General features: G+C 33.2%; 1 protein-coding gene across 2 annotated transcripts; it reads right to left on the bottom strand.

Moving 5' to 3' along the window:
• Positions 1-1,924: 1,924 nt before the first annotated feature.
• Positions 1,925-17,055, bottom strand: rab6a (RAB6A, member RAS oncogene family). Of its 2 annotated transcripts, none has more exons than XM_056467167.1 (8): positions 16,826-17,055; positions 13,507-13,565; positions 13,356-13,409; positions 9,900-10,005; positions 6,061-6,172; positions 5,506-5,599; positions 4,886-4,952; positions 1,925-3,223 (listed from the first exon to the last, which is right to left on the bottom strand). In XM_056467167.1, the coding sequence occupies exons 1-8, from the start codon at positions 16,893-16,895 to the stop codon at positions 3,159-3,161; spliced, it is 627 nt and encodes a 208-aa protein (XP_056323142.1). In that variant the 5' UTR covers positions 16,896-17,055; the 3' UTR covers positions 1,925-3,158. The 2 variants fall into 2 exon arrangements, with proteins under 2 accessions (XP_056323142.1, XP_056323141.1); XM_056467166.1 differs by lacking the exon at positions 9,900-10,005 and adding an exon at positions 9,663-9,768.
• Between the last annotated feature and the right edge of the window lie 298 nt (positions 17,056-17,353).

Below are 17,353 nucleotides of genomic sequence, written 5' to 3'. Positions count from 1 at the left end.
AATAATTTGCTTGTGATGTGTATTTTTTCCCAGATTGATATTACAATTCAAAAAGGGTGGTCTCTGCCAACACTAATACAGTAATAAAGTAAAGCATTTATTTTATTTGATGTTATTTTCTAGGTAAAAACATTATTATTAATCTAATTATTAATCTGTTTTGACAGTCTTTACAAGTGAAGGTATTATCTAATACACACAATATGAATTCCCAATTAGAAAAATACTACAAACTATGAAATACTATTCATAAAAAAAATACTTAAATAGCAGACAAATCCAAATGCCCAACACAAGCGAGCTGCGTTTCAGACCAGTTCAGCTCGATGACGTATAATGTCTCCGACACCGCTTGTAGTTCCATATAGCAACTTGATAGCAGCAGTCTTTTTAAAGAAGCGTAACCGATTAAAAAAATCAAGAGTGTGATGTAACTGGTGTGTTTTATGTCGTAGAATAAAACGTGAAAGCATCTTGAGTTTGTGCTAGCCACGGACCTTATTTAGACGATTTAACTGAAATCCCATTGAAAAGGCCCATTGACTTTGGGACGAGGGAACACCTGTTCAGCTAAAATGCTAACTCGCTTCCGGGTTTTTGCATACAAACTGACGTCGTAGTTCCTCCACTCTATACGAACAAGACCACATAAGAGTATTTGATACGGCACAATTTAAAGCAGTTACCTCAATCTCTCAAGCGGCTTCTCCTCTTCAATCAGCTCGAATCAGATAACGTTAAGTGAATTAGTTCAGTGAATCATTGATTTGAGTCGCTTAGATCGGTTCTTTTGAATCAGCAGGCTGTTGACTCAAGAGCAGATTCAGTTGGACCTTTCAGTGCAACTTGCAAACAAATTTAACCAGAGATTAAAGTAATTTTTCAGAAATCTTACAATATTACAAAAATGTGATAAAATTATCTATCTATCTATCTATCTATCTATCTATCTATCTATCTATCTATCTATCTATCTATCTATCTGTCTGTCTGTCTGTCTGTCTGTCTATCTATCTATCTGTCTGTCTATTTACATATCTATCTATCTATCTATCTATCTATCTATCTATCTATCTATCTATCTATCTCTGCACAATATTGAAAAAAAAACATTAATCACTTAGTGTATAATAGTAGATTGATTGTAATGATTTTGTAGGGTAGTGCATTAAATATAATCAAACAAATTACAAGAAAAGATGAATGAAGTAGAGCACAAATACCTATGAAGCAGTCTAACAGTATACAGGTACAGATTATCAAATGAACAATAAATTCTTCGTTGTTTAAATAATTAAATACGGTTCATCTTTGTTGAAGCTACAAACATCATTCCTTGTACCCAAAGTTTCTAAATTTGCTTAAAATAGTTTACACAGGCCTTAAAAACACAAGCAATTGATAAACATGCATCCATACATCTCTGCAATGACTCAAATCACTTATTAATAAAGTCATCTGGAATGTTAAAGCGTTCTTGCAGGACTCCCAGAGTTCATCAAGATTCTTTGGATTCATCTTCAATGCCTGGTGACTGGTCTGGCCAATCCTGGAGCACCTTGACCTTCTTTGCTTTGAGGAACTGATGTGGAGGCTGAAGTATGAGAAGGAGCGCTATCCTGCTGAAGAATTCGCCCTCTCCTGTGGTTTGTAATGTAATGGGCAGCACAAATGTCTTTATCTCAGGCATTTGATGTCGCTGAATGTAACCCCAAACCACGATTTCTCCTTCACCAAACTTGACTGATTTCTGTGAGAATCTTGGGTCCATGTGGGTTCCAGTAGGTCTTCTGCAGTATGTGTGAGGATTGGGATGCAGTTCAACAGATAATCAGAGTTTTTGCTAATTAACTCCTTAAATATACAGACTAAAACACAATATGAAAAGTAATTTATAAAGCCAAAAAAACAAACAAAAACAATATTGCTAAATACAAGTTTTTATTATGATTTCTCAAGAAGGTGTTCAATTTTAGCAGTGCAAATAATGAGCAATGGACATCAAGCAGCGCTGCCAGGAACAAGTTAAAATCATTTAGAAGTGTACGAGACCGCTTCATGAAAAAAAAACAACCAAAAACACAACAAGATCTTAAAAGCATTTAGATCAAGTGTGTGTGGGGGGGGATCTTATCATTGTACATTTAAAAACAAACATGGCAGCTGCTATGGGCCAGAAAATCTAAACATCTCTATGAGTTATGAAAAAAACCAAACATTGATTAAAAATAAAAGACCTCACAAATAAATATTAGGGTTCATGGTTGATCAAATCAAAAAGAAAGCAAACTATAACTAGTGTGTCATTATTACAATAAATCAAACTTTACAACGCTAATAAAAAACAAACAAATGGAAGCCCAATAAATCAAACCATTAAAGGCAATGCCTGCATATCATCAGTTAAATCGAATCTGATACTTCCCTTAATATACATAATATTTCTTTACAATAACGGTATTTCTCTGTGGCTAAGCTATCGACTCTCCTAATGCTCATAATAGGGCATCTAAGAAAAAAAAATGCAATGCTTGAGTAGCGACTGAGCTAAAAGCAGCATTTATTCCTCCCAAATGGTTTGTTTTTTACATTTTCCTTTCTTGAAGAAACATCAGCAGCGTTAAAGATGTAACGCCGCGTGATGAAATAGACTTGGATATTCCCAAAAACACACTCTGTAAACATTTCGTCCATCTCCGCACCATGAATCCAAAGCGACGTTCAGCTCCGAGTCCTAGCACATTCAGATCCGGATATCCTTCTCATATTCGTTCTGTATATTCATTTATTTCTCAAATTGTTCCTATTCATGCCATAATTACAGTAATATAAGAATTAACTCACAGAAAAGGAAACAAGGACAAAAACAACACTTTATAAAGTGTTCTTGAGCCAAAAAAAAAAACACCACAAAAGGTGTACGACTAACGGAAATGATTAATAGAAAAGCTACGGCAAACACATCCAACGTTGTGCTTTTCGGATTTAAAGTCATCTGATTGGGTCAGCGGTATTGAGGGTGATTGGCAGGTAGTGTTGTGCTCCCTCAGGGTGGGCGGAGCTTCTGCAGATTATCCAGAGAGATGCTGTGAGTGCGAATAAAGAGCGTCTGAAAGAGTGACAGTAAGAGACACGGCACAGAAATGGCGACTGAAGCCTCAGCATGAACAACCGCCTTCGCTGACCGGCTGCTCTGGCGGCTTTTCCAATTTTATGTCGATCACTGGGGAAAAAAAGCAATCAAGGAAAACTAATATGGTTTCATGTGGATTTACATGAGTGAAGGACACTATAGGTCCTACTTTTGCTCAACAAACTGAATGTAATGAATGTGATAACGTGAAAGCCTGTTAGCCTTAGATTAGAAAGTGATGCAAATGTTTTTAGTAGTGTACTTAAAAAGTGGCTAAAAACAAAACAGCAGTGTTTACACAAATAGTCTATTATTAATCTGGGGTCTGTTCTTCGTACGTGGATTACTCAATTAACTGGATTTGGCGATTTGACACGATCCAGGATCGTTTAATTCTTCAAAAATCATCTGAGACTTGTTGTCATGGCAACAGTTCTGGTAGCTCAAACCTGCTAGGGAGCTGACTCATTTCATATAAACTGGATTAGATCGGGTCAGTTCAAGTAAAGATAATACTGAAAGTATGTACCGAATTCTGATATTTTCTTACAGTAGTTATATACACTTGGGAAAATAGTAAATAAATAAATAAATAAATAAATATATATATATATATATATATATATATATATATATATATATATATATATATATATATATATATATATATATATATATATATATATATATATATATATATATATATATATATATATATATATACATACACACACACACACACACACACACACATACATACATACATACATACATACATACATATATATAAAACTTTATTAGTTACTAATAACTTTAACTAATTAACTAGTTACTACTAATAGCTTTTAACAGTAAAAGTTATTATATACAAATTAGTGGTGGGCCGTTATCGGCATTAACGTGAGACTAATCGCGCGAAAAAAAAAATATATATACATATATATATAGCCATTAATTTATTCTCAGAGCTGGGTCTATTCTACGCAAGCTATGATGACTTTCCCCTCGATATTTTAGTGCTTATGTAAGCCTATAGTTCAAAATTCATGTTTAACTAAATAAACAGTTAGTAAACACAAGAACATATTATTGAACATAAATTATTTTCATCACCAATTATCAACAGTTGAAAAGTTTTTCAAGCAGTTTGTGATGTATTTGGAATCAGCCCCTGGTCTAATGCACCACCTGGCTTAAGAAGCCTGTTCTCAGAAATTATTTGGGTAGCACACATATTCTGAATGCCTTCGACAGAATTCAAATGAGCCATTTTAATCTAGATTAATTCCAAGATTACAGTGAGATTAATCTTGATAAAAAAAAATCTATGCCCACCTCTAATATAAAGGCAGTTAACCTGTTGCTATATAGTATATAGGTGATCAAAAAAGTGTCACTAATTATAAAAGCAGGCACGAGTGATAACACAGTCACTAAATCGCAGAGGAATATCTAAAAAAAAAAATGTAAAAAAAAAAAAAAAAAACCCACCAAAGTAGAGCTTAGACAATGATTAAAATGATTGAAAAAAAGAATATGGTTGATAACTTGATAAAAATTGGTTAATAAAAAGTATACAGATCGCAAGTGCCCGTAATTTACAGTTTGTGATCATATCTCTGTTTTATTCTGTTGATATGTGATCCAAATATACGTAGCTTCAGGAGGTGCGACACTTATCAAACCACCAAATTCCAAGCGATTATAGCCCATTTAAATATGTAAATGCATGCATATATTTGCAAAGGATACTGTCCTCTCTGCTCTTGTCTTGTGTGCTCTCCATACCAGGAAGGGCTGCTGCTACACGGCGGAAAAGCTAAAGGTAGCAAAAACAAGACAATATTATTAAAAACTGTGTGCTTGAGATGGATTTCATTCACTAAAAAAACTAAACATTTAATTTGGTGGACACTTCTGACAACACTGATGATTCAGAATTTGATTTTCAATATTTAAAAAAGTCATATTATGTTGCTTAGCTCATTTCAACTTCCTTTAATGCACAGACATAACCAACATTCTTGAAAGAGTTTGTGTTTTTGACCACTTTGTGTTTATTTAATAGCTCTCAGCCATTTCTCAGGAATTGAAACTGACAAGGCTGTACATTTTTGGTTCGTTGTTGCTAGAGTAACCAAGGCATGAGCTGTAAAGGCACCGCCCTCTTCTTGAAAAAAGAAGGCGGGGAGATGCAGCTCATTTGCATTTAAAGAGATACACAGTTGGAGTGTAATAAATGATCTATGGTGCTATTACCAGTTTTATCATACTGTGTCATATACCATAATATAAGAAGGGCATAATTTGACTGTTTTAAAGCACATATTTCAATTAAAGTTTAATCCTATGAAAAGTTCTGTTGCACTCACCTGCTTGACGTTGTATCCGGCTTTAGCACTAGTTTCAATAAACATTACATTCAGTTCTTTGGCTTTCCTTTCTCCTTCCTCAATAGACACTTGCCTGAAATGATCCCAAAACATGACATTTGTTACTGTCTGCCAATAACTGTTTGAGCAGATTGACAAAGCATTTGTTTTTAGTGTCAATTCAGAAAATTAATCTATGAACAATTATTGTTTGTTAATTTTGTGCTTTTAAATGAATACTTTCATATATGATCTTATATCTATGAGATTAAACAGCATAATTTTAGTCCAATGAATGTGCTGTCCAAAAACTAAATACAAATAATCATTTAAAAAAATGATTTAGCTGAGTTTGTCAAACATCTCATCATTAAACATCTCAATTTAAATTTACTTAATGATTTCTCTAACCATAAAGCTATGACCACACCTATTTTAATAAATGTAAGCATTATAAAAACCATTTAGCAAAAACTCAGCAATAACCATAGCCCAAATTCTCTGATGCAATGGATAAACACTTATAAATAGGAGAATGTGACCATTTAAACAAACCTTTTATCTGCAAGATCTGTTTTGTTTCCCACTAGCATGATGATGACATCACTTCCCCTTTCCGTTCGGACGTCATCGATCCATTTGGTGGTCTGCTGGAATGAGTTGACATCTGTCGGGGATGTCAGAGAAACTGGGTTAATTATGAAGGTGAACCTCAGGGGTCTGTGGGGGAAATCCCAGGATCATGGACATGAAGGTAACTCACAGAAGAAAAATAAAGCAGAAGGATAAAATAAGAGGAAAGAAAGGAGGAGTTTCAAAAGCTTGAAGTGCCTCCGTGGACATTAATGCATCACAGGAACTTCAGAAAAAGAGTTTGACTGAAAAGAATTAAGAAAACCATCTACAGTAGTGACCAAAAATGAAAACTAGAAAAAAGATTAGATCAACTTGGCAAGCTCAGGATTAATCCTAGATATTTTAGTTCCAACCCCATTTACACAGATCTGAACCAGCTAATCTAGCTCTTTCAAGGTGTACTAGAAACCTCCAACTTCCAGGCAGACGTGTTAAAGGAAGCTAGACTGTGCAGGACACCAGCCCTCCAGGGGTGAGCCTGGTCACCCCTGCGGTAGTCATTTGAAAAGTAGCCATTTTTTTGTGATTTTACCTATTTTATGAATCATCAAAGACCATGGTTTGAACTAAAAATCTGTAAAAACAAATATATATAATAATTAAATTACAAAAATGATGGTTTGAGTGTGAATGAATTAACTGAAACACTCATTTTTGAGTGAACCATCAGTTTATATTAACATCTCAAACAAGATTTGCGGTTACCTTTTCCCAATATAAGATTTTAATGGTTTAATTAAACTTGTAAGGCTCCTTTCCTCCAAATCCTTTTTGACCACTACTGTACATTTTAAACTTGTAAAGAACATTTTAAAACTGAATTATGTAAACTAATTTTGAGAACACATAACAGTAAACATATCATTTCATATTTCAAGCAAAAATAAAAAAATATGGTGTAACTTTTAACTTTGATCACAACTGCAAAAAAATTGACTGGTCTTTAAAGATGCAGTACGTAAGTTTGACACCCAGTGGTTGAACTAGGTATTGCATTCCTGGATCAAAACAAAGGCAGGTTGCCAGATTGAGGACGACACTGTTGGCTAAAAGCTGATTTAAAACGTTTTCTAAATAAAAGGAACAACACGCGAAGCAGGAATATTTATATATTAAAAGGAGGTTTTGCTGTAACCAACACCTGAAACTTCTTTCTTACAGCAGAACAACAGAAAACTGACAATAGCCATGTATTCATCATTAACTTTAACGAATTAACTTTATGCTCAAATCTGGAATATTACATAAAAGATGTGAGAATAAAGCAGCGTTTCCATCCAACTAGTCAAAGCGAACAAAATCGTCCTTTCCTGATTATCTGGCGCCAAATATCAATAGTAAAAACGGAATTTGCTGCGGCAGGAAAAGCTGCGTGAATCTTTTCTTTATTTAATAAATGTCTTGCGCCCTAGAAGGCAATTTTGACATGGAGGGAACGCGCGGTAGCAGTGAAGGCGTGAGACGCGGAGCACAGACGCTCTTGATTCTGAAGTTCAATAATAATAATATAACACCACTAATACTGAACAATTAAGGCATTTTAGAATGACTAAAACAACATTTCAGATGTTTTACAATGTGCTCAGCCTGCAGATTTGTCCGTTCAGACACATTTTATCATCACAATCTCTAATAACAAATTCACATGACCTTTTTTAATGCGCATACTGGAATTTGTTTGGGAAAAGTGTTTCCATCGCAGTTTATGTGCATCTTTTCTTCGCAAATAAAAAGTTTATCCTACTTAGTTATGCGCAGGCATGGGACGATATATAACTGTTTTCAAGGTATACCGTGGTTTTAAAACTGCCAAAATTTTCTGTAATATCGTTCCTAAGGTATGTGTACGATTTTTTTTTTATTTACGTTTTTTGTTGTTGTTGTTTTTTAGGACAATATTTCCAGCAGAAAACATATCCATAGACACCGTTTTAAATTGTAAAGAAATCTTTTTAATCTCTAGTTTTTAAAACTAATGAAGACAGCAGAAGTCAGTGATTCATTTGAATTATTTAGCCTGACATGTTTACTGCTCTGAAATATTTTAAATGTTTAACTGTTCAAAGTTTTAGTTTTTTACCCAGACATTTAAAAATAATGTAGCATATATTTTAGAGCAGTAATCAAAAAAAACGTCAAACCGTAATAGTTTTTTATCTATTTTTTAGGGGTTTTCACCTTTATTGTATAGGACAGTAGAGAGTATTGACAAGAAAGCATGGGGAGCAGAGAGAGGGGAAGGATCAGCATAGGACCGTGAGGCAGGAATTGAACTCGGGTCGTCTTGATCACCGGAGTACATGTGTTGACGCACTAACCACTACACCACTGGTGCCGACCAAACCGTGATCCAAGATTATCATACCAAGTTTTATCCAAGGTTATCATATCGTCAGAATCTTATACCGGCCCATGCCTATATGCACATATGCTTTTTATGCACATTTTCAAAATTTATTCGTATCTTGGCGTTTTCATAAACCAGTTTATGGAACCAGTTTACCTCTCGTGAGCTTTATTCAGTGTTAAATGCTAACAATGTGAGTTTAAATGCTATTTTACATTACATTTATTGCTATACTACTGAAAGCAGCAGTGAGCAAAAAAAAAACCTTTGAAATTGAATTCAGAACTGTGAAATAATCAGTATCTACATTAAATAATGTTAGAGAGGTTTAATATAAAATAATTACGATGTTTTGTCTGGTGCAAACAGCCAAATTGCTCATGACTGCAAATCTCACGTAGCGTGTTGTTAGGACACAGGGTTAGAATGTAACCTGCTCACCTAATGTTTACATTTGTAATATTTATAATATTTGCTAATAACCTGAATCTGTGTCTCACTTCAGAGTCTGCTACTGTCCACCGGAGGTCGCATTTCGGTCACGGGCGCATGCTTTGAGACCCTTCATGACTGAATGTATTAAATACACGATTTTCCAACAAGGCAACCCAGGATGCTTAAATATAATTGGCTAAAATGGCATTGAGAGGGTTAAAAGTCCAAAACAAAGACAGCGTTCCAGCACGGAAAGCACATTTTTTAAAGCAGAATATCTCACTTCAGCTTTGTTTTTCAGATAAACAAGAATGTTTACTTAACATGTTTCTTAAATATCTGTAAATATATGATGGTATTTTAATGCTTTAGAAGAGTCAAAAACTTACATAAAGCACCTTTAACATTTTATTATAAAAGCCCACTGTGTTAAGCTTGTTTTTAAATTAAAAGCATTTTATTTCTTCATAAAAATGGCTATTATGCTCATTTTAACAGATTAATGACGATCTATTAACGTTCAAACTCAAATACGGAATAAAGGTATCTAGCACTCCACTTTAGCACCAAACTACAAAGCAAAGAAAAAACAAAAAGCCCCACAAACACAAGACAAAAAGTATGAAATCACAAACAAACATAACAAAAAAAGGATGTGAGACAGAAAAGGAGAGACTGCGTTGAGATGACAGACATCTTTCCTCTTCCTCAAGATCTCCCGCCGAGGATCCACACTCACTTGTGATGTCATAGACTACAACAGCAACCGTCGAGTCCCGGATGTAGCTGGGAATCAGACTGCGGAAACGCTCCTGTCCTGCTGTGTCCCAAAGCTGGAGCCGCACCTGACCAAATATTTTAGCACCAGAGATGCAACAGAGAGAGAGAGAGAGAGAGAGAGAGAGATGGGGAAAAAGGGGAAGAGGAAGAGGTAAGAGGAGGGGAACTGGACGCACATTGAGTCTCTGATACCTACTTGTGATGTCGTAAACTACAACAGCAGCGGCTGAGTCTCGGATGTAACTGGGAATGAGGCTACGGAAACGCTCCTGTCCTGCTGTGTCCCAAAGCTGCAGCCTGATCTGTATGAATGGAGAACAAACAAAAGAAAAGGAACCAGAATAAAAAGGAAAAAAGGAGGAAATAAAATGTTTTAAAGGAAAAGAAGATGTATAGGAAGAAAAAACGGAATGGGAAATAAAAAAAATGCAAGGAATAGGTGAAAGCAAAATGGACTAGATGTATTTGAGACTGTCAAAAGTGGGGGTTAGTTCACCCGTCAATGTAAATTCAGTCATTGTTTCTTTCTGACTACATAAACATATACAGCTGAAGTCAAAATTATTAGCCCTCTTGAATTATTAGCCTGCCTGTATATTTTTAACCCAATTTCTGTTTGACGAAAGGATTTTTTCAACACATTTCTAAGCATGATAGTTTTAATAACTCATTTCTAATAACTGATTTCATTTATCTTTGCCATGATGACAGTACATAATATTTTACTAGATATTTTTTTTGAAGATACTAGTATTTAGCTTAGTGCAAGTTAGGGAGTACTCACACTAGGCTATCCGAACCATGCCTATGCGTATTTGACCCCCATTTTCCGGTTCATTTGACAAGTGTGAGTACTGCTCACACTTCGGCCCAGGCCTAATTGGAAGAGGTGCGCCAGAGCGCAGTTTGGTTGGGCTTTGGTGCAGTACGCTTGTAGTGTGAGTGCAAAGCTGAGCAGAAACTGTAGACACAATGTCATTTTTAAGGGACCATTTCATATGGATTTATTAATCTTACTTTACTTTTCAATAAACGTGAACCGTCATAGTATATTAATGATGCAAACCCCTCATTGCACAACAGCTGCCACCTTCAACAAACCTCCTAATATGTGAAGCAAGAGGACTTTCATGAAAATGTACAAGCGTCAAAAGTGGTGGATCGATTCGGCAAAAGATTTGACTGTGTCACTGACTTAAAATAATACAAAACAATATAACTGAAGCAATCTCCATTGTACTGAGCGAGAGAGCTTCTCATCCTAACTGACCAGTCACATCATCGATGGCGTAAGCGTGCTCTGGCTCGGAAGATAAATACATACACATACAGTGTAAGTGCAGGCCGAGGGGGTTTGTTGGTTGGATACAATCACACCTGAGCACGGTTCAAGGCAGCTGTTCCTAGTGTGAGTACACCCTTAAAGGCTTAACTAGATGAATTAAGTTAACTAGGCAGGTCATTGTTTAACAGTGGTTTGTAGGCAATTGAAAAAATATATTGCTTAAGGGGGCTAATAATATTGACCTTAAAATGTTTTTTTATTATTAAAAACTGCTTTTATTCTAGCGGAAATGAAACAAATAAGACTTTCTCCAGAAGAAAACATGGGAAATACTGTGAAAAATTCCTTGCCCTGTTAAACATAATTTGGGAAATATTTAAAAAAGGAAAACTAATAATTTTGACTTCAACTGTATTTTTGAAAATTATTTACAAAAAAAAGACGACAGGATGGGTACAACCACACACTGTATTGGTTTATTAGGTATGGATTTAAGTAAAATGTAAAGTATCAGTTTTTTTTCTCTAAAGGTCTAACTTTTTCCAAAATTCCTCTATTACTGATAAATGCCCTACTAGTGCCACAGACTTGCCAAACTTTTAAGTGATTTATGAATTATCATCCTTAATTTAAAATATGGCATGAACAAAACTTCTGTTGTACATAAAATAAGATATTCTTTAAAAAATGATAAAAGTCAGCCATTGACATCCATAGTAAGAACAAAAAATACTATGGAAATAAATGTGTTTTTATTTTTATTTTGAAACATTCTACACAATATCTGCTTATGTGAAACTTAAACAGAATTGGTCAAGTGGAAGGTGGGTTTTTTATTTCAGGGTGAACTATACTTTTAATGCGGACCTATTCACTGCCTATTCATCCATTCACAAAATACTTTTTAAAATTCTCTTTTTTTCTTGTTTTTTTTTTCTGAGCATGCTTATAGGAAAACAGCTTAAGGGTGATTAAAGACTGGGTGAACTAACCCTTCAAGTGTAAAGTCAGTAAAGTACTCAGATGTTAGTAGGGTTTAGGTATGGGCCAGGGTTTGGCCATATATTCAGTATTGCAGATCTTCTGAATAAAACATAATTATGCAAAATAAAAAATGAAATGAGAGAAATTCTTTATAAAAGGAAACAAACATGTATGAACAAATAACTAGAGAGTGAAAGAGAAAAGAGAAAGAGGCTGGGGCAATGGACACAACAGGTGGAGAAAGGCACAGGAGTTTCTTTTTGTGCACTTCATCTTTGACTTTTATAGACGTATCCAAATATCAAATGTTCCAAACACATTTAATATTCAAAGAAAAGAATGATTCTAACATTAATGAGCAATTAAGTCAACTTTTTGTAAGTCCTTTTTCATCTTTCAATATCAGCTTGTATTTGACAACAGATTATCTCAAGTAAAACGGTGAAAACTTCCCAAGTAACTCTTGATATAATAATTAAAATCCCAAACACAATGTCTGGGTAAGAAAGTCTTATTACCCAGACATTGCGTTTGGGATTTTAATTATTAATAGGGCTGGGTGATATGACAACAGTCTCATATCACAATCAAATCAAATCCTGTACCATTTTTGAATATGTAATCAATTAATAGTTTATATTTAAACCACATGTAAAGGACTACTGGATTTACATCTTAAAGTATACCAGAAATGTACTCGTTCATATGTGATCATATTTCTAACTTAATTTAGAACTTCAGGGTAAAAATGTTGAAATATTAAATATGAATAAAATATTAAACACTTTTCAAAAACTAATGATTACAAGTCCAACATAAAAAGCAAAAAAGTAATCGCTAAATAAAATGCAAACATTGTACTTATTTTTCACGATGCGGTTATTCATGTTTCTCTCTTATAATACTGCATTAATATAAACTATGAAAAGTATTACCATAAACCATATACATTGTGACACCACAAAATAAACAATAGAGCATAATAATATGAAACAATAGACTTTTTTTAATATTGCACATCCTTAATTAGTATACATCTAAAATACAATGCACTGAAGCAAATATTTATCACTTACAACTTTACCCCATTTCAGAGAGTGGCAGAAAACAAAGAAACTTAACATAACCTAACATAACCTAACCTATACTTAACCTAACATAACATAACATAACCTTACGACTGAAGAACGAGAAAAGAAAATATCAATTCCACTAAATAAATAAATTCACTTTAATTTAAAAAATAATAATCAAAATCAAAATAATAAGAAAAAAAGTGATTTCTTAATCTTTCTACAACAATGATAATTTCATGCATTTAATATATTTAAAACAGTTAAAGCAATGTGCATTTACTATTAGAGCAAAAAATAAAATACTTACTGTTCTGTCCTCAAGATACATGGTTTTCGACAAGAAATCAATTCCTATCGTGGCCTGAAAATTAAAAGCAACAAAACTTTAGAGATGAAGCACGCCAAACCACACAACTGATCAGAAATATATAAAGTAAAAAACAAACAACATCACTCACCTGGTAGGTGTTATCAAAACTGTCATACATGAATCTGGTAATCAACGACGTCTTTCCCACTGCAAAAGCAAAAACGAACATGTTACTACTAAGACATTACATTAGGCTTCTGCCAGTATCTAATTTTACTGTTGCGATTAGGGCTGAAACAGTCAAAATATATCCAAGACAGTCACATCACAAGATATGCACTGTTGAGTCTGAATTATAGTTGACCGGAATAATATAAAAATATAATAAATGTTTTTCTTACTTTGAATTTTTGTCTTATTTCTAGCCCAAATATCTACATTTTAAAGTAAAAATGAGACCATTTTACTTCACCTACAGGCAGTAATTTAGCATGTTTTAAGGAAAAACTATTAATCTGGACTTATTTCATCTGAAGGTGAAAACAAAACAATATTTTCACTTGATATCTTTTTAATGTTGAATCTAAGTCACGGAGGATTAAGGCAGATCTGAAGGCAAAAGAGGGTCCAACCCAGTACTAGTAGGTGTACCTAATAAAGTGGCCAGTGAGTATAAATTGTAATATGAATACAATTTCACCAGATGACTTCAATAGCTCTATTTGTAAAGAATTCCTGATTTTAGATTGATCGGGATGATTTTGTACTGGAGTGTATGTACATAAAATATAATTCAATCAAAATATAAACAAGTTACAAACGAATTATAAACTCTCAAAAAGGCCAAGGACTGCATATTTAAATGTTGCATTTGTATTGCATATGTTGTTCCAAATCCATAAAATAAATCCAAAAAGGTCCTAACTGAAGTATAATTCTGTGCACATTCAATTCTCATATACATCAGGCTCTTCTCACATTACTAATGTGATAGATTTATCTAAATGGAGACCATGAACGACACATGCACTGGTGTATGTGTAAATATGCAAACAGTTTGCAATGTTTATTTTCCTATTCAAATTTCAGAAAAGGCCTCAAGCATTTTTTACAAGTCTAGTCTGACTGATGTTGACAAAATAATGCTACATAATCTTTGTTTATGCTGCAGACGTACTTTTAAATGCTTGCCCAATGACTTGTGAAATGTCTCCAGTGAAATAGTGTGTGGTACAGATATTCAGAAAGGGTAGCAGCTCTTAAATTCAGACTTAAGCAGTATTTAATAGGGAGTGTTGGTGTTTGATCACTTATGAACTCATACATGTGCTCACAAGTTTGAAATATGAGTGTTCAGTGGTTAAACGATACATAAAATCTCAGCACATCGCCAACAAAAGCACTCAGTCAAACATGAGAATATCATGTTAACATAGCAGAGACAGACAAAAATACACTGTGAAATGAAGATGAAAGCAGTTTAAAAGGAGACTTAAGAGTAACATCACTGTAAAATCTAAAAAAGCATTGATCCAGTGTGTAGTATCTTGTATAAATTAAGTTCCAATAATGTAAAAAAATTCAATTTTAAGTATTTTATATCAATTAATAATTAACCATTTAATTTATACATTTGTTTGTTTTATATTTTGCTGCATTATAAAAATAGTTCTATTTAATATAAAGCGTTATTTATAATTTACTTAATCTTATTTACTTTTTAATCTATTTCCAATAATTTATTTTAATCAGAATTGTACTTCTTTAAAAAAAATATTCATTTTAATTCATAATTCACGATAAATAATTTTTAAATCTTTTGTATTTAAGTAATTGTTTAAATTTTATACTGAACAAATTATATATACACATTACATATCATTTTTTTATTTTCATAGTCATTTTAATAATATCATTTACTAATACTCATCTTAATAAAATGCATCATCATTTATTTAATTAATTAACTTATTATTTGTCATTTATTTGAACACTTTTTGTCATTTTCCTCCCTTTTACCAGGACCCCAATTTGAAAATCCTGTCCCAAAACAAACGTGTTGATATCAATTGCTGTCAGAAGACATTAACCATCATAACTAATAAATGTTAGCAAATACAACTTCAAATGTAGACAGAATCAAAAGTTGTTGTTGTTGTTGTTTTGCCATGTTTTACTAGACCTGCGAGAATACTTTTAAAAGGCATAGCCAGGCAGATACACATTCCAGCACACTCAGAAACATTTAAATATTTCAGATATTTAGCACACTGAGTGGCATATCATATTACTGAATATTTTACGTTACTATTTAGATAGATAGATAGATAGATAGATAGATAGATAGATAGATAGATAGATAGATAGAATTATCAGAATAATATACAGATATTAGTCATAATTAACTTATGTTAGAACATACAACTTCAAATGTAAACCACAAGTTGTTGTTTAGCCATGTTTTACTATACCTGTGAGAATAGATAGATAGATAGATAGATAGATAGATAGATAGATAGATAGATAGATAGATAGATAGATAGATAGATAGATAGATAGATAGATAGATAGATGACATTAGTCATAAGTTAACTAATTTATGTTAGTAAATACAACTTTAAATGTAAATCACAAGTTGTTGTTGTTGTTTAGCCATGTTTTACTATACCCGTGAGCATACTTTTAGATAGATAGATAGATAGATAGATAGATAGATAGATAGGTAGATAGGTAGATAGGTAGATAGATAGATAGATAGATAGATAGATAGATAGATAGATAGATAGAATTATCAGAATAATATACAGATATTAGTCATAATTAACTTATGTTAGAACATAAAACTTCAAATGTAAACCACAAGTTGTTGTTTAGCCATGTTTTACTATACCTGTGAGAATAGATAGATAGATAGATAGATAGATAGATAGATAGATAGATGACATTAGTCATAAGTTAACTAATTTATGTTAGTAAATACAACTTTAAATGTAAATCACAAGTTGTTGTTGTTGTTTAGCCATGTTTTACTATACCCGTGAGCATACTTTTAGATAGATAGATAGATAGATAGATAGATAGATAGATAGATAGATAGATAGATAGATAGATAGATAGATAGATAGATAGATAGATAGATCAGAATACATTAGTCATAACTAATTCATGTTAATAAATAAAACTCCAAATGTAAATCACAAGTTGTTATTGTTGTTTTGCCATATTTTACTGTACTTGCGAGCATATAGATAGATAGATAGATAGATAGATAGATAGATAGATAGATAGATAGATAGATAGATAGATAGATAGATAGATAGATAGATAGATAGATAGATAGATAAACTTGCTCAAGAAACATACATTTCCTTACAACGTAAGATAAGGAACATTTATATATACCACATTCAGACTTGAGAAAGAGGTTTAAAATAGAACCGTTAGATCGGGTTCGGTTCGGGACTCACCGCTCTGCTCTCCCAGAAAAACTAGCTTGAATTTGCGGAGCGGGTTGCCGAAATCTCCTGCTGCAGACATGCTGCCGGTTCCACTGGGCCTAATGTGGGGTTTAAACTTGTTGTTTCGACTATTAAAAGGTTCTAAACAAGAAAATAAAGTTGTTAGTATCCAGGTTTCTCCAATTCCGTTCAGTTTGAGACTCTCAGCCGCCTATTCAGGCCCAGTTCTGCGCCGCAACCTATCATGACAATCAGAGGGTTGATTGACAGCTGAGCTAGCCTATTGAATTAGAATAGATTACAATGAATCTTTTATTTAGCACGGCGTTCCGTCAAATTATAGAAATTATTTATTAGGTGAAATATTCAGATGTCTTCTCAGTATCACAGTCATTTAATCTGTTATTTGTATATTTATATATTTTGAGCATTACATTTCCATTGATGTTTTTTATTTTGATAGAATGTAACCTTAGCAGCCTCACTCAACTGTTTATTTTGCTTTCGTATTTAAATGATAGAAAATAGAAATATTAA

The sequence above is a fragment of the Danio aesculapii genome, chromosome 10, assembly GCF_903798145.1.
Source record: "Danio aesculapii chromosome 10, fDanAes4.1, whole genome shotgun sequence".
In the NCBI taxonomy this organism is placed as follows: Eukaryota; Metazoa; Chordata; class Actinopteri; order Cypriniformes; family Danionidae; genus Danio; species Danio aesculapii.
This window is presented reverse-complemented; position numbering and strand designations above follow the sequence as displayed.

What these genes read in the sequence shown, in the direction of transcription:
- rab6a (XM_056467167.1), bottom strand. Translation starts at nt 16,895, where the DNA reads ATGTCTGCAGCAGGAGATTTCGGCAACCCGCTCCGCAAATTCAAGCTA. An exon ending in TGTAGTTTACGACATCACAA is followed by an intron (nt 6,173 to 9,899) that starts GTAGGTATCAGA and finishes CATCCCCGACAG; the next exon opens with ATGTCAACTCATTCCAGCAG. An exon ending in AGACAAGAGCAGAGAGGACA is followed by an intron (nt 3,224 to 4,885) that starts GTATCCTTTGCA and finishes TTTTTTCCCCAG; the next exon opens with TGATCGACATAAAATTGGAA.